General features: G+C 37.6%; 18 protein-coding genes across 20 annotated transcripts; 11 read left to right on the forward strand and 7 right to left on the reverse strand.

The window, feature by feature from the left end:
• Nucleotides 1–2: 2 nt before the first annotated feature.
• On the reverse strand, nucleotides 3–1,727 carry Gasu_02520 (proton-dependent oligopeptide transporter, POT family). The gene has a single exon (XM_005708938.1). It carries the CDS (start codon nucleotides 1,688–1,690, stop codon nucleotides 467–469), a length of 1,224 nt encoding a protein of 407 aa, XP_005708995.1. The 5' UTR covers nucleotides 1,691–1,727; the 3' UTR covers nucleotides 3–466.
• A 190-nt stretch (nucleotides 1,728–1,917) lies between these two features.
• On the forward strand, nucleotides 1,918–3,629 carry Gasu_02530 (glutamate-1-semialdehyde 2,1-aminomutase). The gene is made up of 4 exons (XM_005708939.1): nucleotides 1,918–2,623; nucleotides 2,675–2,803; nucleotides 2,864–3,160; nucleotides 3,211–3,629. The coding sequence occupies exons 1-4, from the start codon at nucleotides 2,000–2,002 to the stop codon at nucleotides 3,604–3,606; spliced, it is 1,446 nt and encodes a 481-aa protein (XP_005708996.1). The 5' UTR covers nucleotides 1,918–1,999; the 3' UTR covers nucleotides 3,607–3,629.
• A 3-nt stretch (nucleotides 3,630–3,632) lies between these two features.
• Nucleotides 3,633–4,627, reverse strand: Gasu_02540 (uncharacterized protein). Its single transcript, XM_005708940.1, has 2 exons — nucleotides 4,279–4,627; nucleotides 3,633–4,221 (listed from the first exon to the last, which is right to left on the reverse strand). Exons 1-2 carry the CDS (start codon nucleotides 4,614–4,616, stop codon nucleotides 3,654–3,656), a joined length of 906 nt encoding a protein of 301 aa, XP_005708997.1. The 5' UTR covers nucleotides 4,617–4,627; the 3' UTR covers nucleotides 3,633–3,653.
• Nucleotides 4,628–4,632: 5 nt separating this feature from the next.
• On the reverse strand, nucleotides 4,633–7,327 carry Gasu_02550 (adenylate kinase). The gene is made up of 6 exons (XM_005708941.1): nucleotides 6,841–7,327; nucleotides 6,662–6,789; nucleotides 6,437–6,614; nucleotides 6,024–6,380; nucleotides 5,853–5,971; nucleotides 4,633–5,789 (listed from the first exon to the last, which is right to left on the reverse strand). The coding sequence occupies exons 1-6, from the start codon at nucleotides 7,312–7,314 to the stop codon at nucleotides 4,841–4,843; spliced, it is 2,205 nt and encodes a 734-aa protein (XP_005708998.1). The 5' UTR covers nucleotides 7,315–7,327; the 3' UTR covers nucleotides 4,633–4,840.
• A 10-nt stretch (nucleotides 7,328–7,337) lies between these two features.
• On the forward strand, nucleotides 7,338–8,379 carry Gasu_02560 (transcription factor Dp, invertebrate). Its single transcript, XM_005708942.1, has 2 exons — nucleotides 7,338–7,476; nucleotides 7,528–8,379. Exons 1-2 carry the CDS (start codon nucleotides 7,352–7,354, stop codon nucleotides 8,336–8,338), a joined length of 936 nt encoding a protein of 311 aa, XP_005708999.1. The 5' UTR covers nucleotides 7,338–7,351; the 3' UTR covers nucleotides 8,339–8,379.
• A 158-nt stretch (nucleotides 8,380–8,537) lies between these two features.
• Gasu_02570 (dolichyl-phosphate-mannose-protein mannosyltransferase) lies at nucleotides 8,538–10,339 on the forward strand. Its single transcript, XM_005708943.1, has 2 exons — nucleotides 8,538–9,989; nucleotides 10,046–10,339. Exons 1-2 carry the CDS (start codon nucleotides 8,628–8,630, stop codon nucleotides 10,154–10,156), a joined length of 1,473 nt encoding a protein of 490 aa, XP_005709000.1. The 5' UTR covers nucleotides 8,538–8,627; the 3' UTR covers nucleotides 10,157–10,339.
• An 18-nt stretch (nucleotides 10,340–10,357) lies between these two features.
• Gasu_02580 (DNA repair protein) lies at nucleotides 10,358–11,703 on the forward strand. 2 transcript variants are annotated; one of them, XM_005708945.1, is made up of 5 exons: nucleotides 10,358–10,624; nucleotides 10,677–11,036; nucleotides 11,080–11,234; nucleotides 11,286–11,349; nucleotides 11,407–11,703. In XM_005708945.1, exons 1-5 carry the CDS (start codon nucleotides 10,469–10,471, stop codon nucleotides 11,623–11,625), a joined length of 954 nt encoding a protein of 317 aa, XP_005709002.1. In that variant the 5' UTR covers nucleotides 10,358–10,468; the 3' UTR covers nucleotides 11,626–11,703. The 2 variants fall into 2 exon arrangements, with proteins under 2 accessions (XP_005709002.1, XP_005709001.1); XM_005708944.1 differs by having other exon boundaries at nucleotides 11,095–11,234.
• Nucleotides 11,704–11,712: 9 nt separating this feature from the next.
• Nucleotides 11,713–13,457, reverse strand: Gasu_02590 (RNA-binding protein). The gene is made up of 3 exons (XM_005708946.1): nucleotides 13,130–13,457; nucleotides 12,213–13,059; nucleotides 11,713–12,153 (listed from the first exon to the last, which is right to left on the reverse strand). Exons 1-3 carry the CDS (start codon nucleotides 13,450–13,452, stop codon nucleotides 11,752–11,754), a joined length of 1,572 nt encoding a protein of 523 aa, XP_005709003.1. The 5' UTR covers nucleotides 13,453–13,457; the 3' UTR covers nucleotides 11,713–11,751.
• A 157-nt stretch (nucleotides 13,458–13,614) lies between these two features.
• Nucleotides 13,615–15,047, reverse strand: Gasu_02600 (uncharacterized protein). The gene is made up of 5 exons (XM_005708947.1): nucleotides 14,863–15,047; nucleotides 14,742–14,809; nucleotides 14,524–14,686; nucleotides 14,342–14,473; nucleotides 13,615–14,288 (listed from the first exon to the last, which is right to left on the reverse strand). The coding sequence occupies exons 1-5, from the start codon at nucleotides 15,029–15,031 to the stop codon at nucleotides 14,080–14,082; spliced, it is 741 nt and encodes a 246-aa protein (XP_005709004.1). The 5' UTR covers nucleotides 15,032–15,047; the 3' UTR covers nucleotides 13,615–14,079.
• A 7-nt stretch (nucleotides 15,048–15,054) lies between these two features.
• On the reverse strand, nucleotides 15,055–16,077 carry Gasu_02610 (uncharacterized protein). Its single transcript, XM_005708948.1, has one exon. The coding sequence runs from the start codon at nucleotides 16,056–16,058 to the stop codon at nucleotides 15,105–15,107; it is 954 nt and encodes a 317-aa protein (XP_005709005.1). The 5' UTR covers nucleotides 16,059–16,077; the 3' UTR covers nucleotides 15,055–15,104.
• A 110-nt stretch (nucleotides 16,078–16,187) lies between these two features.
• On the forward strand, nucleotides 16,188–17,088 carry Gasu_02620 (uncharacterized protein). The gene has a single exon (XM_005708949.1). The coding sequence runs from the start codon at nucleotides 16,223–16,225 to the stop codon at nucleotides 16,496–16,498; it is 276 nt and encodes a 91-aa protein (XP_005709006.1). The 5' UTR covers nucleotides 16,188–16,222; the 3' UTR covers nucleotides 16,499–17,088.
• Nucleotides 17,089–17,107: 19 nt separating this feature from the next.
• Gasu_02630 (DNA glycosylase) lies at nucleotides 17,108–18,069 on the forward strand. Its single transcript, XM_005708950.1, has one exon. It carries the CDS (start codon nucleotides 17,145–17,147, stop codon nucleotides 17,979–17,981), a length of 837 nt encoding a protein of 278 aa, XP_005709007.1. The 5' UTR covers nucleotides 17,108–17,144; the 3' UTR covers nucleotides 17,982–18,069.
• A 278-nt stretch (nucleotides 18,070–18,347) lies between these two features.
• Gasu_02640 (hypothetical protein) lies at nucleotides 18,348–19,328 on the forward strand. Of its 2 annotated transcripts, XM_005708951.1 has the most exons (5): nucleotides 18,348–18,563; nucleotides 18,616–18,683; nucleotides 18,743–18,956; nucleotides 19,012–19,119; nucleotides 19,173–19,328. In XM_005708951.1, the coding sequence occupies exons 1-5, from the start codon at nucleotides 18,428–18,430 to the stop codon at nucleotides 19,295–19,297; spliced, it is 651 nt and encodes a 216-aa protein (XP_005709008.1). In that variant the 5' UTR covers nucleotides 18,348–18,427; the 3' UTR covers nucleotides 19,298–19,328. The 2 variants fall into 2 exon arrangements, with proteins under 2 accessions (XP_005709008.1, XP_005709009.1); XM_005708952.1 differs by having other exon boundaries at nucleotides 19,012–19,228.
• A 4-nt stretch (nucleotides 19,329–19,332) lies between these two features.
• Nucleotides 19,333–20,827, reverse strand: Gasu_02650 (uncharacterized protein). The gene is made up of 2 exons (XM_005708953.1): nucleotides 19,450–20,827; nucleotides 19,333–19,400 (listed from the first exon to the last, which is right to left on the reverse strand). The coding sequence occupies exons 1-2, from the start codon at nucleotides 20,821–20,823 to the stop codon at nucleotides 19,395–19,397; spliced, it is 1,380 nt and encodes a 459-aa protein (XP_005709010.1). The 5' UTR covers nucleotides 20,824–20,827; the 3' UTR covers nucleotides 19,333–19,394.
• A 10-nt stretch (nucleotides 20,828–20,837) lies between these two features.
• Gasu_02660 (uncharacterized protein) lies at nucleotides 20,838–21,968 on the forward strand. Its single transcript, XM_005708954.1, has 3 exons — nucleotides 20,838–21,095; nucleotides 21,148–21,717; nucleotides 21,769–21,968. The coding sequence occupies exons 1-3, from the start codon at nucleotides 20,892–20,894 to the stop codon at nucleotides 21,880–21,882; spliced, it is 888 nt and encodes a 295-aa protein (XP_005709011.1). The 5' UTR covers nucleotides 20,838–20,891; the 3' UTR covers nucleotides 21,883–21,968.
• A 29-nt stretch (nucleotides 21,969–21,997) lies between these two features.
• Nucleotides 21,998–23,618, forward strand: Gasu_02670 (jumonji superfamily protein). The gene has a single exon (XM_005708955.1). It carries the CDS (start codon nucleotides 22,000–22,002, stop codon nucleotides 23,539–23,541), a length of 1,542 nt encoding a protein of 513 aa, XP_005709012.1. The 5' UTR covers nucleotides 21,998–21,999; the 3' UTR covers nucleotides 23,542–23,618.
• Nucleotides 23,619–23,627: 9 nt separating this feature from the next.
• On the forward strand, nucleotides 23,628–24,901 carry Gasu_02680 (uncharacterized protein). Its single transcript, XM_005708956.1, has one exon. The coding sequence runs from the start codon at nucleotides 23,649–23,651 to the stop codon at nucleotides 24,840–24,842; it is 1,194 nt and encodes a 397-aa protein (XP_005709013.1). The 5' UTR covers nucleotides 23,628–23,648; the 3' UTR covers nucleotides 24,843–24,901.
• A 16-nt stretch (nucleotides 24,902–24,917) lies between these two features.
• Gasu_02690 (uncharacterized protein) lies at nucleotides 24,918–25,578 on the forward strand. The gene is made up of 2 exons (XM_005708957.1): nucleotides 24,918–25,482; nucleotides 25,538–25,578. The coding sequence occupies exons 1-2, from the start codon at nucleotides 24,951–24,953 to the stop codon at nucleotides 25,552–25,554; spliced, it is 549 nt and encodes a 182-aa protein (XP_005709014.1). The 5' UTR covers nucleotides 24,918–24,950; the 3' UTR covers nucleotides 25,555–25,578.
• Nucleotides 25,579–25,580: the final 2 nt, after the last annotated feature.

The raw sequence follows: 25,580 nt of genomic DNA on the forward strand, positions 1-25,580 counted from the left end.
GTCGTTGGATCTTCACCCAACTGTTGTAAATGCACAATCCTATGAAAGACAAGGGCTCCTAGGAACATAGAAAAGCTATAATAACCAAAGAGATATATATAATTCCAATCGAACCATTCCAATGAAAGAGCGGCTAAAAGACTACCAAGAGCAGAAGTTAGCAGCCAGATTGCTTGAATTGTACTCTTTAGTTGGATAGGAGCGGAAGCAAAGGCAAGTTCAACTCCAGAGACACTGACTAGAATCTCTCCAACAGATAACAAGATCCATTGAGGTAAAGTTCTCCAAGCTGAAATTTGAAAAGGCATTGCTTTTTGTATTTGAAATTGAACAACAGCACTGCATATAAAAGCAAGACAAGTCAAAAGCATGCCCAAAAATATTCTATCGGTGGAAGTCCATCGAATATATTTTTGTATTCTAGGATAGATCCACTCCGCACTAATTGGAACTCCCAGTAACACAACTAGAGTAAAAAGAATGATTGAAAATGATTAATAACAATATAAAGCCACTTACTTAAGGGATTCCAAGCAGTCCATTGTGCTGGGTTCATTTGTATATCGAAAATACGAGGCATCTCCATCAAGGATAGTTGCTGAATCCAAGTAGCTCCCTGTTGAGACCAGCACATCCAAAAGATTGCAATGGGAGAAAGTAACAAGCTTATTCGTAAAATACAACGCCATTCTTCTATAGCTCTCGTTGTTCTATACAATTGATTATTTTGGTCATTACGGTGAAAGAAGATACTTGAAAATGAAACAACGGTATGCCTTATATGATGAAGTAATGTTGGACTACTTTCTTTTTGAATATGAACGTAACCAGTGAAACGCATGCCATTCAAAAATGTAACCAATGATAAGAGCAGAACACTTGCCGAAACAAAGTAGGCTCCACTCCATCCAAAGACTTGCTTTGTCCAAGGACAGATCAATTGTCCTGCAATGGCACCCATATTAATACATAAATAGAATCTCGCAAAGTAAATAGTCGTATTCAAACGATCTTCAACGGAAGTATGACTTGCGTCAATTGGATATCCATTGGATACTTGTTCCTCAACCATGTCATCATTGAAGTTATCGTTCATCTGTAGTAACGGGTCGACAAAGTCCTTTGAAAGTTGACTAGTTGATAACGCATTTCTTTCTAAGCTAACAGCAGTACACTGTAATCTAACTTTATGACGCCACTCTACTTGTTCTGCACCAAAAGCACTGACACAAGGTTTTATGCCTCCAGTCCCAAGAGCGATCAAAAATAAGGATAGAAAGGTCAATAACTTGGTCCAAGTCACTTCTTCTTGTAACAACGACGAAAGTGGCAACAACAATTGGCCAGAAAGATAAATAAGAGTAAAGTATACAATGGTTCGATATTTTCCTAGGTACTGATCAGCAAACCATGAACCCAATAACGGAGTACAATAACACAGAGCTTGAAAATAGTTGAAATTGGCAGCTGCCTGTTGAGTGCCATAATGGAGGTGCTGCTGAAAGTATAAAGTAAGCAACGCTGTAAAACCATAAAAGTTGAAACGCTCGGCACACTCTGTGGCAAATATAGGAAGCGTGAGCCAAAAGTCACCAGGTGAGTTGTTGGTTGCTCTTTGTTTGAATGGTCCAACGAACTGTATTATAGTACGTGAAAGGATACTTTCTGAAGAAGTATTCAGCGTATCCATTTCCCATGAAAATTGGAATGAAATGAAAATGGGAGCTTCCTTTATAGTTTTATAAATGTTTTTGCAAGAAAAAAAAGTTGTTGTACTTAAAAAAAAACAAGCAGAAACACTATGGAATCTAAGTTTCTTAAAAAAATTGGCCAATAAATATTTGAGAAACTCATAAGGCAACTTTTTGCACATGACATTGGTTTGCTGCTTACCATCATGAAGAGTTTAAATATATTTTATGGTCTTAAGAGCATTGATATCATAATGGAGATCCAAATACATTCCACGTCACACAATCTCTAATTCCTTGAGAGGTAAATGTTGTTCTTTGTAAACTGTCCTTTTTGTGTTACGCCATCTCAACAACTTCTCAGAAGGAAACATTCGGGAAAATACAATATTGATGACATAGATAGAAAAAGTCGTTTCAAGAAAAGTTCACGCTATGAAACCATTTTCACAACTCTCTCTTTGGTATCATCACAAAGGAAAACTTCAGAGGAAATTATGAAAGAAGCAGTTAAGCTCATGCCTGGAGGTGTCAATTCTCCTGTTCGTGCTTTTCGATCTGTCGGAGGAAATCCGATTGTCTTTAAAAAAGTAAAAGGTTCAAAGGTGTATGATGTGGATGGTAACGAATATATTGACTATGTGGGAACTTGGGGGCCAGCTATAGTTGGCCACGCCAACGATGAAGTCGTGAAAGCTTTAAAAGAAGCAGTAGAGAATGGGACCAGTTTTGGAGCTCCTTGTGAACTGGAGAACATCCTTGCTCGAATGGTCATTGATGCGGTACCTTCAGTAGAAATGGTTCGATTTGTCAATTCAGGAACAGAAGCTTGTATGTCAGCACTACGATTGATGCGTGCTTATACAGGTAGAGAGAAGATCATAAAATTTGCTGGCTGTTTTCATGGTCATGCTGATCCATATTTGGTTCAGGTATGATATCCAATATGTTAGCTTCTCATAGATACTGAAATAGTGTTAAAGGCAGGTTCTGGTGTAGCCACTCTTGGACTTCCAGATTCACCTGGAGTCCCAAAGTCTACCACAGAGAATACATTAACTGCGCCTTATAATGACTATCAAGCCGTTGAGAACTTATTTCATACTTATCCAGTATGTGTAATCATTTTTGTTGTTCAATCGAATATATCTTCAACTCTTTAAACTATATAGAATCAGATTGCGGGCGTTATTTTGGAACCCGTCGTTGGAAACTCTGGTTTTATTCTTCCAGACAAGTCTTTTTTGGAAGGTCTACGTTCTTTAACTAGAAGAGAAGGTGCTCTATTATGCTTCGATGAAGTGATGACTGGCTTCCGCATTTCCTATGGAGGAGCTCAGAAGTATTTCAATATCCAACCTGATCTTACTACCTTTGGGAAAATAATTGGTGGTGGTTTACCTGTGGGTGCATATGGAGGAAGAAAAGATATTATGGAGATGATTGCTCCTTCTGGACCAGTTTATCAGGTGTGATTTGATTTTGTTTAATAATGCCTTTTTTGTATTGATTGTTCTAGTCTGGTACTCTTTCAGGAAATCCGTTAGCTATGACTGCTGGAATCAAAACATTAGAGATATTGAAAAGACCTGGCACTTATGAATATTTGGAGCAAATAACAAGCAAGTTGGTAAATTCTATGGTAGCCATTGCACAAGATGCTGGACATGCGTTTACTGGAGGACATTTGTCTGCTATGTTTGGATTTTTCTTTACTTCAGGAACTGTGAAAAACTTTGAAGATGCCAAAAGGTCCGACCTTGCAAAGTTTCAACGTTTTCATCGGTCCATGCTGGAACAAGGCATCTATCTCGCTCCATCTCAGTTTGAGGCAGGGTTTATCAGTTTGCAGCATTCAGAAAGAGATATCGAAGAAACTTTACAAGCTTTTACAAGAGTTATGAAGGAGATATGATCAAGAAAAGAACATTGTGCCTATCTTTGCTCTTTATAAATGAATGCTTATTCGGCTTTGTTTTCCTGAAAACAATATTGCAATGGAAGTAGTTGAGATTTCTTTCTTTTCTCACCTCTCTTTATATTGGCACATAATGGACACCAAGAAGGAGGACGTGAAGAACTTGTTTTTCTTCGAATATTATTTGCATTCATCATAAATATATGGCCTTGTGAACACTCCCACTTGAGCTTCTGGTGTACATTTTTATATACTGTTGAAAGGCATCTTCCACCCCGTTCCTTCGCCAACTCTTCTAACTCGGACAAGTCTAATGTTTGTGTTTTTCTTGCACAAATTGGACACCAACTTCCTCGCCTTACATTATCTCCAGAAGCATACCATTCGTGTCCCTCACCACAACGCCACAAAAATTTATCACGAACGCTTTTATAAGTTGTAGACAGACACAAACCTCCTCTTCGTAAAGCTATTCTTTGCATAGTTCCCAAAGATAGAGGTTTAGTAGACCCTCGACGAAGTTCAGGACAAAGTTCAGCCTCTGCTTCATATGTACATAAAGGACAAACTTTACAGACGGGACTTCCCTTTAAAGCCTTTATAATATGACCTCTATTTTATACTGATGAGTAGACTGGACACAGAAAAAGATACAGTCGTATATCATACCGTTCACACTGATATTTTATAAAAGGACAACTTGCACCGTCTCCACAAGGAGCATCTTCCAATCTTTTCGCACCACAAGGCAACTCTAACACATTAGAAGCTTCTTCACTGACAAGTGTCTGAGAGTTGATAGCGAAAGTTTGAAAAGACTTGGGCTCATCAAGTGTAAAGGCTGCTCGTGTATAGTTTCTTATTCTCCTCGAAAAGTTGGCTTTGCACTGTAAGAAAGTATTTCTGTCTTGACGAAGACGTTGCCGAATGGTAGTTGGAGATATAAGGCACCTTTTGTTGAAACGTGGGTGGTGAGAGAGAATAGAAACCACATATAAGATTATCATCGACAAGCTGCCTTTTCAATTGCACAAAAATTGCATTTGAAATCTTTCCAAAACTTTAACAAATCTCAAAATTCCCGAGTATGATGTTATCTTTCTCTTTTCTTATGACAATGGTAGAGTGAAAGAAGAATGAAGATACCCATACGGAGAATCCAACCAGTCCATCCAAGAGACCTGCAACTATTTTTCAGAAATCCAGAGTAAAAAATATTCTGCGATTGAGTTCAAGGTCTTTTCAAAACTATCGAACGGTATAATTTCAACATAATATCAACCAAGTAACCTTTTCTTCTACGAGGACAACCTAAAAACACGTCGAAGGAAATAAACGCTCTTCTCCAAGTAACGAGAGTATAATACAATGAAAACAACGTAAACAAAATATAAAACCAATGTAGACCGACAGAAAACCGCAATCCACGTACAACAATTCCAAGTGGTAGGCTTATCTTACTTGCCATTCGAATACAGCGCAACATAAAACTTGTAGACTCTATACTTCGAATATGATACATTCCATAGAAAGCTGATATTATCACCCAAGGAATAGAATGAGCAAGAGAAACATAAAACGCAGTTCGTTCCAATATTACACGTAAAAGATGTCTTTGAATATAAAAATATAAATAAAATATAGCCATATCCAATATAGCCAAATCCCAGCGATAAATAATATCTGAAATTCCAAAGTCTCCATCTCGTAACATTTCCATACTCATAAGACCGTTCCATTGTGAGTCCCAAAGTGGCTTCATTCGAGATTCGGCAAATAAAATTCCTGACTCTATATACTCTCTTAAGTTCTCAACTTGTGCTGCGTTTGTCAATTTTCTTAAAACAAAAGGCCTTGGAGGAGTCCGCAATGCTTGTTCAATTCTTTCCCTATTATAATTCCAAGAGTCGATAGAATATAAAACATGAGTTCTTCCTCTAAAAGCAAACTGTATATAATCCCAGTCACTATATACCGATGATAAACGCTTTCTGACAACTCGATAACTCGACCTTATTCGTTCATTCCAACCAAACTCATTTCCAATAGAATAACAACCATTTCCATTCATAGGTCCCTTCTCAGGTAATTTCAGTATATGAGGGGAGGTTAAACGAGGCAAAGTCACTTCATCTGGAGTATCGATCAAAAACACTTGTTCAATTCGAAACTGATGGCGTCTATGTAAGTTTTATACAATCCCCATATCAGCACTATTTAAGAACGAGAATCATTTAAACTACCTTAAAAACTCTATTTGGGTAAGGGTTCTTGGAAAACCACAAAAAACTACCCGTTTCTTATAGCCATCATGAGCAGACAAAAATTTGTGGACAAGTTGCAAGACAATCTTATCTGGAACCTAACTTTCATACGTAAGTGAATCATCCTTAGTATTCATAAGAAATACTTGCACGTTCGCCAGACTCCACGGCACTCTTCACAATACTTCCCATTGTCATGTCTTTATTATCTTCATGCACCACTCTCAGGAATAGATCACTAACATCACATAGTAAAGAATTACTCATTCTGGCAATAAGGCGAGCAAATTCAGTCTTATTACTACCAGGAACACCCAAAACAAGAATACCAAAAGGTTGCAGTTTAGTACCTGCTTCATAAAATGTGCCCTTAACTCCATCAATTTCACATACGATATCCGAAAATACATGTTCAGTATGTCGATTGCCATTGATATGAACTACTTGCGAAAACTGCTCTTCTATTGCTTGGATATGAGTATAATAGGTATCTAAACGTACTTTTGCCTATAAAGTCATGAAGATTCATATCCATATGCTATGAAAATATAACTGAAAAATACCTTTTCTTCGGTATCATCTGTTCTTTGAATCAAGCGGCTTAAGACTTGTTGATCCTCCGGAGGTGAATATTGAAGATGATAGATACGACCAGTCACAGGATCAAGTCTCCTTCCGACAACTCTCTGAATAAGTTCACTTTCAGGGACATCCAAAACAAGGACCAAATCAGGGTAAATTCTTCCCAAAAATAAAACTTAGAATCATATCAAAGGAAAACAACTCACTTTGCATCGAGGAGAGCTTGTGCTTGAGAAGCCGTACGTGGAAATCCATCCAAAAGCCAACCATGTTTCTCACAGTCTTCCTGTTTTAACCGTTCTTTCAACATACCGATAACCAAATCATCCGGTACCTGCAAGAGACAACTTTAGCAAACGACTTGAGAAATAAAATAGTAACATACCAAACGCCCTGAATCCATATACTGCTTAGCCATCTTTCCAAGTTCTGTTCCATTCTGAACAGCTTCTCGTAACATATCTCCGGTTGATAAATGAACGACGCCGTAACGTTCCGCAATCTTCTTACACTGAGTTCCTTTGCCGGAAGCAGGTGCTCCAGCTACAATTATTCGCGGTGGATAAGTTCTCACTTGAGATTGACCTTTTGTGACAGAAAAGGTTTCTGCACAAGCTCTTATAGTAGGCTGCCTATTACAAGAAGGACAATAAAATAGGTTTCTAAGAAAAGTGTTTGACAATATTCGTAAGCTAGTTCTTTCTCTCTTTTGAAACTGAGTTTTACAACGGTATCTTGTTCCAGTAGTAGTGCTTTTATGGCTGTTTCGAATTTCAACGACGGAAACAAAAGCAGTCGTCCAAAAACTGTTCATCGGCAATCCACTTTGAGTATCCAACATCAGTTTGTCCATTTGCATTTAAATGTCTTTTTGTGGTTCCTTTTGCCGTTGAGGGATGCCTAAAAGAACTGGAACCACTACGATGGAAAATGCAAGTCAAGTCAAACAGAAAACCAAACTGGAATCTCAAAAAGATATAGACTTGCTAGATGATTCTTCAAGAAACGGGATAAGACAGAGGTTGGTTAAACGAATGTTGATGGACCTATCAAGTTTCTTAACAAAGTTTAGGAAAAGGAGACCCAACTCTCGTGAAAAGAGTGAAAAAGGTTTGCGTTCGTTTGCTATTCGTGTAAGAAAAAAGGTGGAAGAAAAGAAAAGAACGACTTATAATCAAGTTGCAGACGAACTTGTAAAAGAGGTACTGGACCCCACTATTAGTGACCCTACAAACCGTTTTTATGATGAAAAGAACATTCGAAGAAGAGTATATGACGCTTTAAATGTTCTTATGGCAATGGGAATGATAGAGAAGCGAAAGAAGGATATTTTATGGAGGGGAGTTTCTTTCGATAACTCGGAGTTCCTAAAGGAGCTTGAAGAGAAGGTGAAGTTTAAGAACGAAGAGTTGCGACAAAAGCGTCATAGATTAGAAGAGTTGGAAGCTCAAAAAAGCGCTGTAGAAGCAATGCTAAGACGAAACGCTTCGAGTTCTGTTGGAGAATTTCATCCAGAAAGTTGTATTCACTTACCGTTTATAATCGTTTCTACTAGTACAGACACCTCTATTGATGTAGAAATGGAAGAAAATGCAGAAGAAGTTTTGTTCACTTTTAATAGACCTTTTGAAATATACGATGATCAAGTTATTCTACAAGGAATTTTTCGTAATGCTACTTTCAACGACCATATAGCTGAACCTACCAACGTATTGGTTCCAGAGAAACAACGATTCGCCGCTACCCATTCTCATCATCAGTTAAATGAACAAATGAAAGAACGAACTCAACATTCTTCATTTTCAAATGGACCACCGAAAAACTTTGTAGATAATAATAGTATCTTGAACAGCCATTTGGTATACTTAACAGATGATGTCTAAACAACTTTGCAGTTTGAAAAAATAAAAACTGACTGTTACATGAAAACTCTGGGAATATTTATATTCTTGTATGTAAGCAGCTACAGAGTAAAACTTGTGAAAGTTCGTTCTTAACAAGATTGCAAGTTTTCCTCATCAGTTCCACGACCTTTATATTTGGGCTCAAAGTCTATTTTTTCACTTACAGAAAAAGTAAAGAAATTTCAATCTTTTGTGTTAGGTTTCGTTGAATGTTGTAAAAAGATCTCTTCAATCCTTGGCATTCAATCTTGGATCGCATTTCATTCTAATGGAATCGTCTCATAAAGTCGATACTAGAAAACCTACAAATATTTCCAAAGTATCTTCTCAAGTACAATATTATTATTTTACCAAAAAGGACGCTATTTTTCTGCTAGTATTGACGCTGCTATCGTTTCTCACAAGGTTTTACCGTTTGGATGAACCACCTGCAGTGGTCTTTGATGAGTTCCACTTTGGAAAATTTGTCACTTGGTATTTTACTGGAGAATACTTTTTTGACATTCACCCTCCTCTTGGAAAGCTCTTTTTATATTTAGGTGGCACTTTGGGAAAGTTCAAGACTGGGTTTCTTTTTGACGCCATAGGAGCTGAATATGGAGAAACAAAGTTTTACGTCTTACGTTCTGTTTCAGGGTTATTTGGAACGTTAAGCGTCCCTTTTATGTATTTGCTCTGTCGAGTGTTTGGCCTTTCAGTGGAAAGTTCCATTCTGGGTTCTTCTCTTGTTCTCTTTGATTTTATGTCCTTGATCGAATCACGTCTGATACTTGTAGACTCCCAGCTACAATTTTTTTGCATAGTTTCACTACTGAGTGCATTTATGTTGTGGAATTCGTGTCCCAAAACGTGGTCTCGTATGTTTTGGCTTATAATGACTGCAATGCTTTCAGGCTTCGCAATAAGCATCAAGTGGACGGCTCTTGCTACTCCAGGAGCAATAGCAATTGCCTCTTTTTTTGGTCTTTTTCTCATGTCGAGGCCTTTGGATTTGTGGGAATGTGCACTAGCGGGCCTTGTTGGTCTAATTACTTACGTGATTCCCTTCTATATTCATTTTAGGATGTTGCCTTTGAGTGGCACTGGAGATGCCTTTATGTCTGTGGAATTTCAGAAAACTTTAAAAGGAAGTCCTTATTATGATCCAATTTTTCCTCCTGAATCGTTTTGGAAGAATTTTCTTTACTTGAACAAGGAAATGCTAAGAGCAAATAGTGCAATCAAGGAAAGACATCCTTGGGAGTCAAAATGGTATGAATGGCCTCTTAATCTGAGAGGACTGTTGTATTATACAGAAGAGTTGGAAAATGGCTTAAGCAGACAAATTTATTTGATTGGCAATCCGGTCGTCATGTATGTTTGTATATTATTTGCTCTGTCGTTTTTCTTCTGTTTAATTTTCTACTGTCGATATCGCTATTTGATTTCAAATGATATCGAACTGGCCAGATTGCTATCAAAAGGAATGTTTCTATTTTTAGCATATTCACTAAACTTGTTCCCATATATAGCAGTTGATCGGTCTGCTTTTCTTTATCATTACATTCCTGGACTTTTATATGCTGAACTTTTAACAGCTCTCATGATCGACTCATTTCCGAAGCAAGGACAAAAGTGGATCGTAACTATGGTAAGTAAGAAGAAATATCCAATTTTCGATGTTTTGAACGATGTGTCGTTTTTTAGATATTGCTCCTGGAACTTTTAGCATTTCTATATTGGGCACCTTGGATCTATTGCATTCCTTTATCGGCTACACAACATCAAAGGAGAAGGTGGCTGCCAAGGTGGAACTGATGGGACATTGTTACAACATGTCGTGAAATAAAAAATGCTATTGAAGAATTTGGCGCGCTGAGAGATAAAGATGCAGTTGTGTCGACGTGATGCACTGGAATGCCATTTGTTTTTATTCCATTTCTGAACGAATAAAAATATGAGTCGCTCGATGGAAATATCTATAAAAGCATCGGAATCAGAAAGTACGTTACAAAGTACGTTGAACGAAGAGTACAACCACGGCAACAATTTTTACGAGGAAATTGAAAAACTAAGTACTTTGGGTATTAACGCCTCAGATATCAAAAAGTTTGTCATGTTGAGAAATAAATGGAATGTCGAATAAACAATTTCTTATTTCTCAGGATGAAAGAAGCAGGTTTTCACACAATTAGTTCAATCATCATGACTACCAAAAAGAATTTACTTGCCGTCAAAGGATTGAGTGAAGCAAAGGTAGATAAAGTTCGAGAATGTGCATATAAAGTAAGAAGGGAAAGTTTTTATTTGATATTAATCATACATGTAATTTCCATAGATTTCAAATTCCTCATTTATATCTGGTTTAGAGGTTAGAGAACGTCGTAAAAATTTGATTCACATTACAACTGGTTCATCTGCCTTGGATGAGCTACTTGGTGGTGGTATTGAGACTAGTAGTATTACAGAGGTATTTGGAGAGTTTCGAAGTGGCAAGACGCAGTTGGCACATACACTTTGTGTGACTGCACAGTTACCTAAGAGCGTTAATGGAGCTGAAGGAAGAGTGGCTTATATCGATACAGAAAATTGTTTTCGACCTGAAAGAATAGTCGAGATAGCAGAGAGATTTGAACTTGATCCTGAAGAAGTTTTGGATAACATATTGGTAGCCAGAGCATACACTTCGGAGCATCAGGTAAGCATTGAAACGAATGTTCATCATAAAGCTGATTGAGAAGAGGCAAATTCTACAGATTGAACTTCTTGTACACATTGCTGCCAAAATGGTTGAAGAAACTTTTGGACTGCTCATTGTTGACTCTGCCACTGCATTGTTTAGAGTTGACTATTCAGGCAGAGGAGAACTGAGCGAACGACAGCAAAAACTGAACAGGTCAAAACAATTTTCGTGAAATACTGTCAACGTATTGAATTGAAACTCCAGGTTTATGTCACAGCTTTTGAAGCTTTCAGAACAGTTTAATTTGGCAGTTTTTATAACCAACCAGGTATGGAAACAGGTGGTTATGCGAAATTGGCTGATTATTATGTTCTGCTTTGTAAAGGTTATGTCGACACCTGATGGTTCTGCTGGCATGTTTGTTGTAGATCCTAAAAAACCGGTAGGAGGTCATGTTATTGCTCATGCCAGTACTACCAGAATCATGCTTCGCAAGGGAAGAGGTGAACAGAGAGTTGCAAAGATTTACGATTCCCCAATGCTGGCAGAAAACGAAGCGACCTTTGAAGTTTCATCTGGTGGTGTGATTGATGCTAAAGACTGATTGATTGATGTGACTTTTCAATGTTAAATTGTACAAAGAGTGTATTCCGCGCAAAAGAATAAAGTTTAATACGTAAGCCACTTTCAATGTAAATGTTTTCGTATTTTCATGATAATAATGTTTGTGTCAAACAAATGAATAAGAACCACCACTATTATTATCCATAACGAAATAAGGCACGGTGGAAACTGGATAAGGCACTGGCAACCAGTAAGGAAGAAATTGTGAGGACACTGTCGAAAACTGTAAAGGAGCGGCTGAAGGATTCGGTACTGCAGCTACACAAGTCGGAATATTTGTATTAATGGCAGATAGATCAAATGCAGGAGTTTCAAAGTATGCTGTGGAAGAGTTGTATTTACTTGGAGTTGTAGTAGGCTGTCTTTCTTCAACACTTATATTACACTCATTTGTGGACATGCTGTTTAACGTTTCTTTTGGAACCACTACTTTTAGAAATGTACACCAAACCTTGGTTCCAGATATGTATTTTACAAATTTCACTGCTTTAGAAGCCGCAAGTTCTCCCTAATACATTAGATCAGCTTAATGACATACCCAAGTCATGGAGTCGGCGTGATTCTTACTTCTTTATCGGGAGTGAAATAGACTCGTCCAAGACCTGTCTTCTGACCCTGGTCATCGGAGAATATTTCAATTTTCGTCACCGTTCCAAAACGAGTCATCCTCGCTTTCACACTTTCGACGGTAATCAAGTTACTTCTTTCTATTTCGAAATGAAACTGGATTGCGTATCGAAGTAGTTCAGTATTGGCCCATTCAACTCTTATTTTAAACTTCCCAATTGTTGCACCATCCAAATGTTGTTTGGCTCTCTCTGCATCTTCCCTAGCTTGAAAACGAATATAGCCATAGCATCGACGAATAAAATAAGTTTCTTCTTCCACAAGTTCACCATACTTTCTGAACGTGGTCTTAATTTCTTCATCATTAATTTCTGAGTCTATCTGTGGTATATGTAATGTAGCATTCCTTTGAGGGCATCCTGTTCTTATTCTACGGTTCATAAGAGACATTCCGTTTCCCAATTTCATAGCTTTTTGTGCTTCTTCCTCCTGAACAAAATACACAAAAGCATATCCAAGAATTTCTCCAGTGTATTTGTCTCTTTTCAAGTCAACTGCTGTCACTTTTCCAAAACGGGAAAATGCATCCAATAGAATGTCTTCGTTGATATCTCCACCAAGATCTCCGACAAAAACAGAAAATTTTTCATGTAGGCTTCCTGGAGTCACCATGAAAGAAACAGCAGCTGAAACCTGGCATAGTGACTCATCAGTTTGATCCAACATAGTGAGCTGGTCTTCACATTCCTCATCATCAGCAAATAGTCTTCTTCCAATACGTTTCTCAGATATCGCTGTTGGAGGAGCAGAATTTTTAAGAGGCGGTCTGCATCTACTTGCTGGTGTTCTACAGAGTTATTATTTTAAAAAAATCAGAAACGTTTTTGAATTTGTTTCTCTTGTTCGTAATGACAAACCTTTTCATATTTTCATCGTTCAAGGAAGTGTTTTCAGAAATAAAATCAAACTTCGCCTTAGGAGTATTATTGGATGATAAGACTTGAGTTGGACAACTTCGAGTAGAAGCCCAAGATGCAGCTCCAGGACTCTTTGTATAATTCAGGTCTATCTCATTGTAGTCCAGAGAACATTCCGAAAAGGAAGCTCTACGAACAAAGGACCTTCTCGAAAGAACCATGGATAAGACAAATCTTATCTGAAATAATGCACGAAACAGAGCCACGTGGATAAATACAAGAGCAGAATATTGGGCGCCAATCTCTTTCGCATTTTTTTTCATAAACGAGTATATCCAATAGACATGTGTGTGTCCCCATTATTTGAAAGGAGTTCCCTTTGCGTTGTTCTAAGCTGAGAGTTGTTGGCATCGGCCCTTTGCTTGGAACTGTCATTCTTTTACTTCAAGCGTCCTCATCCTTTTGTAGCGGAAACTTATTCAAGATTCATTTTAAGAGAGTTTAATAAACAACAACTTGAACACTTAATAAGAACATGTCAGAAATGATGTTTGGCATTTTATTCAAATACAAAATCGAGCTCATGAGTGAGTAACTTTGGAACAATTCAGTTCATATTATACAGAGTAGAATTTTCAGTTCAATCGATTTAGACCAACTTCGAGTTGATGTTTTAGGAGTATACAAGTTGAAACTGATTGAATGTCATTCATTTGGTTATGACACAAGAGCAAATAACCCTATACGTTCTCTTCGTGGCCTATCCTTGTCGCCAAATCTTTTCAAACTATCAATATTCTTCCAAAAATACACCATATAAATTAGAACAAAAACACAAATGAGTACTGCTTCCAGACACTCTGTTAAATAGATCAACATCCTCCAAGACACAATAAGGTGTCAAACACTAATCATACACAAGGTAATAAAAAAAGCTTGGTCAGAAATAATCAGCCAAACGTACATTTTTCAAGCAAACCTATGACTCGGTTGGTTTCAAATAACGCAGATTCCTTTCGATCCGAGTGAATTAAGAAAACCAAGTACAAACTGTACTCTAGCTGATAGAGGATGAGTTGTTTCGTTCCGTTTCCATTTGAGCTTTGATCGTATTGTGTTTCGAGTGTTATATTTTGAATTTTATCATTGCAATTGGATACTGGATAGTGGTGATAGTTATTCAAGAAAAATACAAAAAAAATTCTTTCATACCCAAGCCATTTGCAGTTGTGACCAACTCTGTACAAAATCTAACAAAGTAGTAACTATCTTCCGAAAAAGTGTTTGCTAATATGTTATCTCCGTGATATAAAACAGCATTGTCAATAAAACTTGTCGCTTTCACTTCAAATACAGTTACTTTGTACAAGTGACATAAAAGAGTAAGAGCTTACACTCATTTAACACACAGCCGAGGCAACTAACAAGAATGTCGGGTAGCTTTGAAGAAAAGTCACCAAAATTATTCAAATGGTTTACATTTTCTACATTTTCTGTGTACACTTGAGAGAATGCCAACAACAACTCGGTAGAGACCAGTTTTCCAAAGTGAGAACCCTTCACAAAAAAAGAAATAAAAACAATAAGAAACTGAAAGAATTATAAAGCTTACGTCTTCAGAATCAAAAAATACAGCACAAATAATTCTTGTACTTTCACTCACAGAAACAGAAACTGAAACTTTATAGTATTCGGCTTGACGCTACACACACAGAGTAGAGAAGAATGCTTACGGTTATCAAGTTCGATATATGACACTGGTAAAGAAACGTTTTTCTTTGAAAACTCTACCAGCGCTGTTAGAAGTGAACCAACTAGTCTTGGTTGTGCAAGACTAGTGGTAAACTCTTTGGAGTATAAAACCAATCCACTTGAAGAAGTAATAAGAAAGTGATGAATCATCCAATTTCCAAACAATTTTTACTCAACAAAATTACAAATTTATAACCCAAAGACCTTTTCAATTCTCTATCTCTTAATCCGACGATTGTTCCGAAACTAACAATCCACTCAAAGGAAATCCTCTTCTACTATATAACCTGGATTGGCGTTTTCTCCAACTTCTGTTGATCATACATCCAAATTCAAAGTGAAAGGCATGATCTGCATGAAGAAAAGTTGGAGCTTGAAGAAAACATTCAAATGGAAGCAAAAATAGAACGTTCTGTTCCATATCAACAGAAAAGGTTGCCATGTACTCATTTACAAGACTGCCATAGGAAGTAACAGTGTCTTGAGAATTATCTCGAAGATACAACCAACGGTCAGACTTGAAGTCGGACGCATTGCGTTTGTCTTTTGTAATAGTTTCTTCGTTTTGAAGACTCCTTATGCAAATACTTTTTCTGATAGCAGCTTCTTGGTCCCATAAGATGCGAACCATCGAGTGTATAGCAACTTCCTCCTGAACAGGATTGGTCAATTTTATCCTAACGCCTTGACCTATCCAACAACCGCAGTATTCTTCAACAGCTAACCTTCTTACTACTGAATCAGCTCTTAACTTGGTTGCTTCTCTAGATTCGCGAAGTAATATAATGCGAGAAAGACGAAAGTCAAAGTCATAAAGGACGAAACATCTTATCCGTGTTTGCTCTGATATCACTAAGCAAAATTCTGTAACGTCTGCAGCAATAATATCACAGAAAGGAAGCTTTACTTCCTTGTACTCCAAACTATAACTTTGATCAGTAAAGAGGGCTAAAGTCCTCTGGAAAATCTCGTTTCTGAAAGTTTCCAGAGTTTTACGTTCGCCTTGGTCAATAGAAAACTCTAAAACTGCAGAAAAAGACTGTGGTCCCGTGTCTTGAATCTTATCAAGTGTTTGTTCATAAAGAGAGTTGCTCAATTCTTTAGCATCAACTGTCGAGAATTCCAAACAAGTGCCATGCCAAACACCTTTTAGTTGCAAGGGATCGTCTCCTTTCATTGCAAAATCATTATCACACAAGTTTTTAGTTTTCGTTTTGAAAAAGTTTGGAAAAAAAATTTAGATTATGTTAGTTTCCTTTATGCAATATTAGAATTTTCTGCAGTTGATCATTCTCAAAGCCATACAGTGTACTATAGACAATCTTGCCTGTATTGGTGGAAATGGATGAGACTAATCATAGACAGGAACCTGAAAGAAGAAAGAGGAAGCCTGCGGGCGACGAATTTATTGAGCAAAAGAAAAGGCAACGAGAACTATTTTTACAAGCACATCCAGAATATCGCAGTAAACCTCATCGTTGTAACCCTGAAGCAGAAAGTTTTGTAGATGCGTTTTACAATCAACCTTCTCAGATTGTGCCTCGGTTTCTGAAGATGGTATCCTGCCTTTGGAAAGGTGATGATAAGAAGGACAACAAATTGGAGAAAGAAAACTAGAAAAAGTCCAAACTTATGCGGCGACGTCCCACAACCTTCAGGTAGACGTCTTCTGTCTTTCAGCTATCTGATTAAATAGCAACACTACTCCTCTTGTGGCAATTTTGCGTAATTCTCTCTCTTGTTCAACTTGAAAAGCAGCATCTGGTATAATCCTTCTAGCTGCTTGTAGGGCCTCTTTGTCTATATCTCTGAGTTTATATGATACTGTAGAAACTTGCGAAGGCTTTGGTTGTACCGTTTTGTCTTGTCGTTTTTCGATATTATTCTTTTTGGTAATCTTCTTCTTCTTGCTGTTATGTTCTTTTTTCTTTATTAAAGATAAGCTTTTCTGACCGATAATTTTGCTATTCTGTTCATCTAAAAGCAACTTGAAGTCATTCATGGCCTCGGTCGTATATGAAGACGACACAATGAATCAAACGCTCATTACATTTGCTTTCTTTCAATGGGCTTTCAACTTTATGTCAAGTGCATCTTAGATTTTAGTTGTTTTCACTCACAAAAGTGTGCTGACAGACGAATGGTATGTTTTACGTACAATAATAGTTGGTTTGGTTTGTTGAAGACTCGTGTTTTGAACTGTTTTTTGAAGCAAACCAGACCAGTTCAGTCTTTGTATTCCAAGTCAGCCTTCGCCCTGCGTATGTCCCAACACGAGAGGATAGTGAAAGAATCCTGTGATTCAGTAAAGAAAGAAACAAAAAGAATGGAGCATATGAAAGTACCTTGGAAGGAAGATAACATGAGTTTGTATTTGGTCATAGTTGTTATCCTATTCATATTAGGTATTGCCGGAGTTTCTCTCAATAAGTATTTCCAAGAAGGAAATTTGCAGCCATTAATAGACTGGATTGAGTCATTTGGACCTTTAGCTTCTGCAGTTTATGGTGCTTTATATTTTTTATTGGAAGTTGTTTGTTTGCCAGCCTTTCCTTTGACGGTAGCTGCAGGTTATTTATTTGGTTTCTGGAAAGGACTAGTTACAGTTTCGTTGGCTGGAACTTGTGCTTCTGGAGTTTCTTTCTTATTATCTCGCTATACTTTGCGTTCCATTGTGCAGAATGTTTCCAAAAGATACGAACGCTTTCAGACCATTGATAGTGCCATTTCAAGACAGGGCTTTAGGATTGTATTCTTACTCCGACTTAGTCCGATTCTACCTTTTGCTATTTCCAACTACTTGTATGGATTAACATCGATACCTATTGGTCCTTATATTCTGGCTAGTTGGTTGGGTATGTTACCGGGAACTACTTTGTATGTTTATGGGGGATTTGTAGGAAGATCTGTGACACTATCAATGAATAGTGGCATAGAATTGCATTCTGAATGGTTCCAACAACCTTTGATGATTGGTGCAGGAATTTTGGTGTCTTTGGGAGTAGTCAGCCAAATATCCAAACTAGCAACCGAAGTGCTCAATGAGGAGGAAAAAAAGAAAGTCGTTGAAAAAGAAACAACCCAACGAGAGGATAAATAAGTTGTTTTGCGTTTCCTCTTGAACTTTTTATCACGCAATAGAAACGCACTATGAAAGGATGTGAATATATAAATAACCGAGTTGACTGTACAACTAAACACAAAGCAAGCAACTGCAACTCTTCAGAAAGTCATTTTTGTAAACACCAACAAGATAAAAAATTCTCCAGTTTCTGTTTCTTTTTCAAGGATATTCTTCTACTTTACGTAACTCTTTCAAAGTTCTCAATCGGTCAAAAGACAACTTACGTATTTTCTCGACGTAAGAATTGTCGCAATAAGTGTACAGCAACTTGTGGCTCAACTTGTCTCTCTACATCTTTATTACCAGTTTCCAGTTTCTTCCATTCCATCTTCTACAGTCAACACAATATTTGGCAGTGGAACAATAAGCTTCAACAAAATTTGCTCGACGAGACAATCTCAAATTATCATTTTTGGAGTGAAATGAAGCAACGCATTATTTTCATATTATGTATACTTTTGGCCTCTTTTGTATGTTCCACGAATGGCTTTGCTTTTTATCTTATCCCCGAAAATAATCCTTCTAATCCGTTGTGTTTCTTAGAAGATGTATTGAAAGGTTGGTGTACTTTATGGTTCACAACTTGAATATTCTATTTGCAAATGTATAGATAATAGAATATATGGCTTTTTCTTTATTATGGAACCCTATGAACACCCAGACCCGATACACTTTGAGGTAAGTAACTGCTATGCTTATATTTTAGCAACTCCAAGTCACTTGGATCGACTTGACAGATTCGGGATCCAGAAGGTTTCAAAGTTCGGGACGAAGTATTGGTCGAATCAAAAATAGACTTTGTTGCAGAGAAGAGAGGTGTATATGAGTTTTGTTTTGATCTTGGTCGTTTTACAAACCAAGCAAAGAAAGTAGCTTGGGATGTAAGAATTGATCGCGGCATGGAAGCAGCTTCAACTAATAAGGAGTTCCTTTCGGATGCAGTAAAGCCAGGTAAGTATTCACATGTTTTGTTGTATAAGCAGAGTTGTAACAATATAATTGTTAGAACATCTGGATACCGTAAAGGAGAGAATACACGCTTTGTCGGAGGGTTTGGCTCGTGTTAGAATGGAACAAACCATCGCTAGAGAACAAGGCGCCACTATGCTGCAACGTAAGTTTCCTTTTCATATGAGTTTTTCATTTTTTTATTATGAATACAACAAGTGGTTGAAAGCAACCGCTCAAGAGTGACTCGCTTTACACTTTTAGAATGTCTTTTGGTTATTGTTGTGTGTGTTGCGGAAGTGTTCATATTGAGACGTCTATTTGAAGTACGAACCAAACTATAAACTGTTCTTGATTCAACTTTTCCATTTCGCTTCTAGTCGAAATAGTCCTCCATACCTATTTCAGGAGAAACGAGAGCTTCTTTCATTTCTTCCACATTCAAACCTGATAATATTAAATTCTCATAAGTATCTTCTAAATCCGTATCTCCAACAAGTACAGCTCCATACATTCTTCCTTTGTAAAGAACTATACGAATTAGTTTCCTTTCTGATAAGTCGATATCTCGAGGAGTTTGATAAGTAATGATCTCGAAATCCGGACCCAATGCTTCTGCATTATAACGACCCAGTAAAACTATTTTGGTACCAAAAAATTCAGTCACATGAGTAAATAACTCAAAATACATCGAATAATCTTCTCCAGTCTCCAATAAAGAATGAGCAGCAACTTTACCCATAAAGAAAGCTTGACTCCAAAGTCTCATTTGAAACCACCATTTTGAACATTCATTATCAACCACTTTACAACAATCACCAGCAGCATAGACATTCTCTAGATTCGTTTCCATTCTACAATTGACAACAATACCTTCGTTCTCCTCTTCAGGATACAATAATAAAGGAGTTGATTGCAAAAATTTCGTATTGGGTTTCACTCCGACTGCAGATATGAGCCAGTCACAACCAAGAGAGTGAGGATATTTGGAGAGTTGTACCGAAATTGGCCAACTATTGGGTTGGATATTGGAATCGAAGATATCCTTACTGTCAACATGGTTACAATGAACTGATAAAACATGACAGTTATTTAAGACATTCACTTTCTTTGCTGATAGAAGGCCTCTAAGCCTAGAAAGAGGTTTTCCTTTATCATCACTGTTCTGTTCATAATATAACCAGTTGGGTCCTGGTGAGAAGCCTAACGGCTCTTTTATAAAATCATCTTCTTGAAAACTTTCAATGGGTTCCACAGTATCTATTGTTGCTCCAGTGTAACTATCTTTTCGTGTAGAATCCTCAAATACTTCCCATAAAAATTCTGAGGTCTCTTCATCAAAGAAAGCAGTTCCTATGGTAGTATCTCGAATTATCCAATATATTTCACAGCCTTGTAAAGCATATACCAGTTCAAGTGCGATTCCTCCGTTCCCTACGATTGCTATTCTATTACAAGAACGAAGAGCATTGCAAAGTCTCTCCAAACTAGTTGTATCTCGCAAAGTGAGGACTCTAGGATTATTTGGTGCTATTGACTTTGGAATAGCTCCAGTACATAGACATAGCTTGTCGTACAAATAACACGTTCCACTTTCCAAAGTTACTCTCTGTGCCAGAAAGTCAACGTATTTTACAGTTCCTATAATAAGTTGGACTTGGAGTGGTATGTCCTGTTGTTGTGCTTCCTCCACTCCGAAATGGAAAGTTCTGTTAGTTACTTGAACTTTCTGAAAGGCTTTTTTCACAACAGGAGAAGAAGAAATAAGCACTATATTTGCACTAGGCTGGAGCTTATATACTTCATCTACACAAGAAGTAGCTGCAATGCCACCACCAACTATAACAATCTTTTTGGGTTGTCTTCCCATAAGAACAACGCTTCATCATCATTGTTCTAACAATTGCATTTCTTGGTGGCTGTTGTAAGTGTGAGATTATGTTGTGTTTCTACCAAAAACATAGCATACCATCATTTTTAAGACTAGTACGAAAGAGTCAATCTTTCAATTATCGGAAATTCCCTTTTTCTGTTTCACCTAGTAAGGTTGGTGTCCGACACAAGCCCACTATGAAAACCAACGCAAGTGACTCTGACGATCCTAAAGTTTACTCTTCCTCCGAAAGTACCTCTCCGTCTATGGTATTGTGATACAAGCCATTCCATGTCGTTATGTACCTCAATACTAACTTAGTTTTTGCGACTACAAGAAGAAGCACAAGCTCCTTTCCGAAAGTTTCGAATGTTCATATACGGAGGAGCCTTTGTTTCTTCTGTAATTGGTTTTTTGATATCCTCTTTGCAGTTATTATCTGGCATCCTTGGTACTACTACGTCTTATCCGATAAGAGAATCAGTTTACAATATGCTTATCAACGGTATAGTAATAGCGACGGCTTCATTGCTCTATTTCTTCGACTACCAAGCTGGAAAGCAAAGGCTTGATCGTCTATCTGTATTGTCGAGCATTCGAATGTTGCCTGTGGAATATAATCAAAGGCAGTATCTCATTGCAGAACTTGAAAGCAGCCATGCCGTTGTTATTATTGCTGCAAAGGGAAAACAGTTAGAAACTATACTTTCTCAATTGAAGAATATTTCTACTCAATTGGAAAAATTCATCGTTGTTCCCTACGTTGTAAATATGTCAACCTTACCTTTATGGGAAGAATTCGATGGTTGTAAATGGCTTGGAAGAGCTTCCAATTTGTCTTCTTGGAATTCTTGGTATCTAAAGGAACGTGAATTTGTACCAAAGAACAAGGTTTGTAGATTTAGAAGAGTTTTTTAGGTGACAATAATGCAGGTTTGCTAGGTTGATGAACCGATAGTATTGTTCTTGAGGAAAAATGGAAAGTTTGGTTTCCGAGGGTACGGAAATCCTAATTGGGCTTATTGGATTTCTTCGATTCATTCAATTTGGACATAATAAATGCAAGTGACACCGATAGCACTTTCTGAGGTTGCACCACCACAGTATAATGAAAAAGTACAAGAACCAGATTTATTCTGTGTATGTCAACGTCCATATGTAGAAGGTCAACTCATGGTTGCTTGTGAAATCTGTGAAGCTTGGTTTCACCCTAGTTGTATTAACGTTTCTACAAGTCTTGTGCTTAGTCCCTATTCTTTGTTCTACTGTAACGGCTGCCACTCAAGTGGACAATATACATTTGAAGATATTTCAAAGGTGCGGAAATTGGGACGAACCTTGAGGAAGCGAAGTGCCTTGGACTATAACACGTCCCAAGTATTGTCCTTTGATAACTGCAATAGTGCTCTGTTGAAAACTGGTGAAGCTTTCTTACATTTTTTAAACTCCAGAGGATATGAACGTGCCAATATCGAAGAATATAACAAATTAGATTCTGACGCACTCCATTCATGGAATTCAAGTGGTCAAATCAAGCCAGTTCTAGTAAAAGACTCTACAGACTTGCAAATCGTGCAACCAAGTGTTTCAATCAATTTACATTTAATAGGTGAGCTTGTAGGAGACTCTTGTGCAGTTGAAGTGCTAGATGTGGCGACTCAATCGGAAGTATATCCACAGTGGACACTTGGGCAGTGGTTGACATATTTTCAAACTCGAAAAGACAAGCGGAAGGCAATTTTAAATGTTTTATCGTTGGAAGTGAGTCATACGAAACTTTCTTCATATATTCGCGCTCCAGTCCTGGTGAGAGATATTGATTGGATTCAAAATTCGTGGCCAAAGACACGAAAACAAAGTTGTCTCCATGAGTTGAACAAATACTTTAGTCAGAATCTATCGGAAAGTGAAAAGCAGAACAGAAAAATTCCTTTGATAACATATCCCAAGGTTCAGTTATATTGTCTCATGTCTGTGGCAGGTGCATACACCGATTTTCATATCGACTTTGGTGGAAGCTCCGTTTGGTATCACGTTATCTTTGGAAAGAAAATTTTTTATTTGATACGTCCAACTAAAAAGAATCTTGAAGCTTTCGAGCGATGGACTACGAGTCCCTTTCAAAGCTCAATATTCTTCGGAGATGAAGTAGATGAATGCAGTTGGATAATAGTTGCGGCAGGCAATACTTTTTTCATTCCTTCGGGATGGATTCACGCTGTTTATACGCCTGAAGACTCTTTGGTATTCGGTGGCAACTATCTTCATGACTTTGCTGTTACAAAACAATTGGAAATAGCCAATTTGGAAAGAAGAACAGGTGTGCCTGACAAGTATTTGTTTCCATTCTTTTACAAGAGCTGTTGGTATGCTGCAGCGAGAATGGTTGTAACATACTCTTATCTCCATGACCACATTTACTGTCTTGATGATATATTATCTCCCACTTATTTAAGTGAACTGAGTTTGAAGATATCAGGTAGAGATGTGGACCTACAGAGCGAAAGATGGAAATACGAAGCAAACAAACTTTTAAAGTACCTTCGAAACCATTCGAAACATATTACCAATGAAAGCTGGAAAAAGAGAAACCGTACTCGTTTTAGTAGCTTTTTGCCTCCCAAGGAAATTTTAAAACCTTTTCTGCTCTTAGATGTATTGGAATCTATTTGCCAACTGAATGTACACTTACAGTTAGTATCTTCACAAGTATAATAGCTATATAGATATATTTATATTTTCCAGTGGCATAACTGTAAATACAGCAAAGAGAATATCTATTTGAAAAGTGCAAGAATGGAAACATTTCTCAAGTCATTTGGATGACTCGACAGCAAATGAGTTGTCAAAGGGGTCATCCAGCAGAGTATATATTAGTGAATATAAAGAGAAAGAATGAAGGTTTCTTCCGCTGGGTTTTTGGAGCACATAACTCCAAAAAGTTGGTTTTAGAAAGGTTGAAGGAACTTCGACCTAGTTTGTTTGTGAGGGACGAAAAAGGATTGAAGTGGTTGGCCTATGTACCTCCACGAATATTGACTCACTATTGTGAGAATATGGATAACTTGAGACTAGAGACTTTAGTCAATGCAGCTTCTGACCTATTATCTCAACAACAGAAGGAGTGTCGACGACAGCAGTTTCTCAAACACGCTGTAGAAAAAGAGTGTCGTGTATACAGAGACAAGTTACAACAAGTAACTAATATTGTAAGAAATGTGCTTGAAAGTTATGGAGTGAAACGTACGAGTCATAACTTGGAAGCTTGGAGGTCGGGAGAGTCATTAGGAAGAGAACAAGAGGAAGGCGCGCCAAGTTCTTTATATGGTTCAGAAGATTGGGTTGACTTCACTCGACCTTGTTTCGATCGTTTGAGAGCTTGCTTGGAAGAGGTTATTAGCATCTGCGACACTTCGAAGGGTTCGCTTGGCGTTGAAGCATTCGCAGATGAAGTTTACGCGCAACCTTCGGAATATGTTTCGGAAGTTAGCAGTCTAACAAGTTCGTCTACAGTACCTTTAAAGAAAGGTAGAAATTTTTCTCAAGAGAAACAGTTCATGGATGGAAACAGTACTCATGAGTGGCTTTGGAAACATAATCGAGTTACTGTATCGCATGCTCATCATTATTCAGATCCGTTAGCTTCCACTAGCTATTGGACCAGTCCGAAAGTGACTTATCTGGAACAAGTGGATGGATGTGATATGGAAATGCATTCGCAAGATAATAGATCTCAATGTCGCTCTACTCAGAGTTCAAGATATCAACCAAGCTACAAGAGCAATAGTTCTGGAAAATCAGCACTCAAGACTAGAATGCCATGTCCAGACGTTTTGTTATATGGAGATAATGCAGAATTTGCTAATTGTAATAGTACGATAATACCTACGAAGAGTTTATCTGTTTCAGATAAACAACTGGATGAAGTGAAGTATACCAACTCATTGGAACAACCAATTTTTTATTCTGGTGGAGATCCTTGGAGTGTTTCTATGACCACTACCAATACTGTATAGTTTTCTGTTTCATGAAAAGCCAATTGATTTTTTTTCGAAATAAAACAAGTCCTCTTGTCTGACTACACCATTTCTTCATTCTCTTTTTGATAATTGTAATTGTAGTAAATGGCTGTGAATGGATCAACTTGTCGGTTTTTGCAACGAGTGCTTACCTCAGGCTATGGTATCCCAACTCAGTTGAATAGACATTTGTTTTGGACTCCAACTTCTTTTTTTAAACGTAGAAATTGCTTTTCAACAGGTCATTCTTCTATTCTCTTGAGCACTGTAGCTTCGCATATTTTAGAACAAGAAGAAATCATCAACAGTTTTATAAAAGACCCTGAAGAGTACAACGCATTGAGTGAGTTTCCAAAATACAAAAGAAACAACAAGTATAAGACCAATAGTCAGTCTTTGCTTGAAACTAAGGATAACCAAGATTTCGTGGCCGTGAAGAAGAATCCTCGAAGTCAGTATAAGAGAGGAAGAGTTGCCAAGTTGGTTATGCGTTGTGCTGGAGAAGTTCTCTGTGGAGAGACCAACTTTGGACACTTGATATTTTTGGAACAAGTAAAGGTATCGGAAGATCTATTGCAAGCCATTATTACTTGGAATGCGCGTTCCACTTTAGCAAGCGATAGTCTTATTGACTATGGTGCTCTTACTTGTCAATTGGATAACTTGTGTGGATATATTCAAATGCAAATCAGTCGTACTGCATCCTTAAGGAGAATACCTCGAGTCAAATTTGAG

Source organism: Galdieria sulphuraria (genome assembly GCF_000341285.1).
Source record: "Galdieria sulphuraria unplaced genomic scaffold scaf_1, whole genome shotgun sequence".
Classification (NCBI taxonomy): Eukaryota; Rhodophyta; class Bangiophyceae; order Galdieriales; family Galdieriaceae; genus Galdieria; species Galdieria sulphuraria.

Coding starts and splice junctions, on each gene's coding strand:
- Gasu_02530 (XM_005708939.1), top strand. CDS start 2,000: ATGTTGTTCTTTGTAAACTGTCCTTTTTGTGTTACGCCATCTCAACAA. Junction 2,624..2,674: donor CTGATCCATATTTGGTTCAG/GTATGATATCCA, acceptor ATAGTGTTAAAG/GCAGGTTCTGGTGTAGCCAC. Junction 2,804..2,863: donor ACTTATTTCATACTTATCCA/GTATGTGTAATC, acceptor TAAACTATATAG/AATCAGATTGCGGGCGTTAT.
- Gasu_02650 (XM_005708953.1), bottom strand. CDS start 20,823: ATGGGAAGACAACCCAAAAAGATTGTTATAGTTGGTGGTGGCATTGCA.
- Gasu_02520 (XM_005708938.1), bottom strand. CDS start 1,690: ATGGATACGCTGAATACTTCTTCAGAAAGTATCCTTTCACGTACTATA.
- Gasu_02580 (XM_005708945.1), top strand. CDS start 10,469: ATGGAATGTCGAATAAACAATTTCTTATTTCTCAGGATGAAAGAAGCA. Junction 11,037..11,079: donor CATACACTTCGGAGCATCAG/GTAAGCATTGAA, acceptor CTGATTGAGAAG/AGGCAAATTCTACAGATTGA. Junction 11,235..11,285: donor CGACAGCAAAAACTGAACAG/GTCAAAACAATT, acceptor TTGAAACTCCAG/GTTTATGTCACAGCTTTTGA.
- Gasu_02640 (XM_005708951.1), top strand. CDS start 18,428: ATGAAGCAACGCATTATTTTCATATTATGTATACTTTTGGCCTCTTTT. Junction 18,564..18,615: donor CTTAGAAGATGTATTGAAAG/GTTGGTGTACTT, acceptor GCAAATGTATAG/ATAATAGAATATATGGCTTT. Junction 18,957..19,011: donor TTCGGATGCAGTAAAGCCAG/GTAAGTATTCAC, acceptor TATAATTGTTAG/AACATCTGGATACCGTAAAG.
- Gasu_02560 (XM_005708942.1), top strand. CDS start 7,352: ATGCCTAAAAGAACTGGAACCACTACGATGGAAAATGCAAGTCAAGTC. Junction 7,477..7,527: donor AGAAACGGGATAAGACAGAG/GTTGGTTAAACG, acceptor AACAAAGTTTAG/GAAAAGGAGACCCAACTCTC.
- Gasu_02570 (XM_005708943.1), top strand. CDS start 8,628: ATGGAATCGTCTCATAAAGTCGATACTAGAAAACCTACAAATATTTCC. Junction 9,990..10,045: donor AAAAGTGGATCGTAACTATG/GTAAGTAAGAAG, acceptor GTCGTTTTTTAG/ATATTGCTCCTGGAACTTTT.
- Gasu_02590 (XM_005708946.1), bottom strand. CDS start 13,452: ATGAAAAAAAATGCGAAAGAGATTGGCGCCCAATATTCTGCTCTTGTA. Junction 13,060..13,129: donor AACGATGAAAATATGAAAAG/GTTTGTCATTAC, acceptor ATAACTCTGTAG/AACACCAGCAAGTAGATGCA. Junction 12,154..12,212: donor ATTTCACTCCCGATAAAGAA/GTAAGAATCACG, acceptor CTAATGTATTAG/GGAGAACTTGCGGCTTCTAA.
- Gasu_02540 (XM_005708940.1), bottom strand. CDS start 4,616: ATGATAATCTTATATGTGGTTTCTATTCTCTCTCACCACCCACGTTTC. Junction 4,222..4,278: donor ATAAAATATCAGTGTGAACG/GTATGATATACG, acceptor AGTATAAAATAG/AGGTCATATTATAAAGGCTT.
- Gasu_02600 (XM_005708947.1), bottom strand. CDS start 15,031: ATGATTCATCACTTTCTTATTACTTCTTCAAGTGGATTGGTTTTATAC. Junction 14,810..14,862: donor ATATATCGAACTTGATAACC/GTAAGCATTCTT, acceptor AATACTATAAAG/TTTCAGTTTCTGTTTCTGTG. Junction 14,289..14,341: donor CACAACTGCAAATGGCTTGG/GTATGAAAGAAT, acceptor ACCACTATCCAG/TATCCAATTGCAATGATAAA.
- Gasu_02670 (XM_005708955.1), top strand. CDS start 22,000: ATGGTTGCTTGTGAAATCTGTGAAGCTTGGTTTCACCCTAGTTGTATT.
- Gasu_02550 (XM_005708941.1), bottom strand. CDS start 7,314: ATGCAAATGGACAAACTGATGTTGGATACTCAAAGTGGATTGCCGATG. Junction 6,615..6,661: donor CAAGCTCTCCTCGATGCAAA/GTGAGTTGTTTT, acceptor ATTTTTGGGAAG/AATTTACCCTGATTTGGTCC. Junction 5,790..5,852: donor ACCCAAATAGAGTTTTTAAG/GTAGTTTAAATG, acceptor AAACTTACATAG/ACGCCATCAGTTTCGAATTG.
- Gasu_02630 (XM_005708950.1), top strand. CDS start 17,145: ATGTCCCAACACGAGAGGATAGTGAAAGAATCCTGTGATTCAGTAAAG.
- Gasu_02660 (XM_005708954.1), top strand. CDS start 20,892: ATGTTGTGTTTCTACCAAAAACATAGCATACCATCATTTTTAAGACTA. Junction 21,096..21,147: donor AAAGTACCTCTCCGTCTATG/GTATTGTGATAC, acceptor ATACTAACTTAG/TTTTTGCGACTACAAGAAGA. Junction 21,718..21,768: donor AATTTGTACCAAAGAACAAG/GTTTGTAGATTT, acceptor CAGGTTTGCTAG/GTTGATGAACCGATAGTATT.
- Gasu_02680 (XM_005708956.1), top strand. CDS start 23,649: ATGACTCGACAGCAAATGAGTTGTCAAAGGGGTCATCCAGCAGAGTAT.
- Gasu_02690 (XM_005708957.1), top strand. CDS start 24,951: ATGGCTGTGAATGGATCAACTTGTCGGTTTTTGCAACGAGTGCTTACC.
- Gasu_02610 (XM_005708948.1), bottom strand. CDS start 16,058: ATGAAAGGAGACGATCCCTTGCAACTAAAAGGTGTTTGGCATGGCACT.
- Gasu_02620 (XM_005708949.1), top strand. CDS start 16,223: ATGGATGAGACTAATCATAGACAGGAACCTGAAAGAAGAAAGAGGAAG.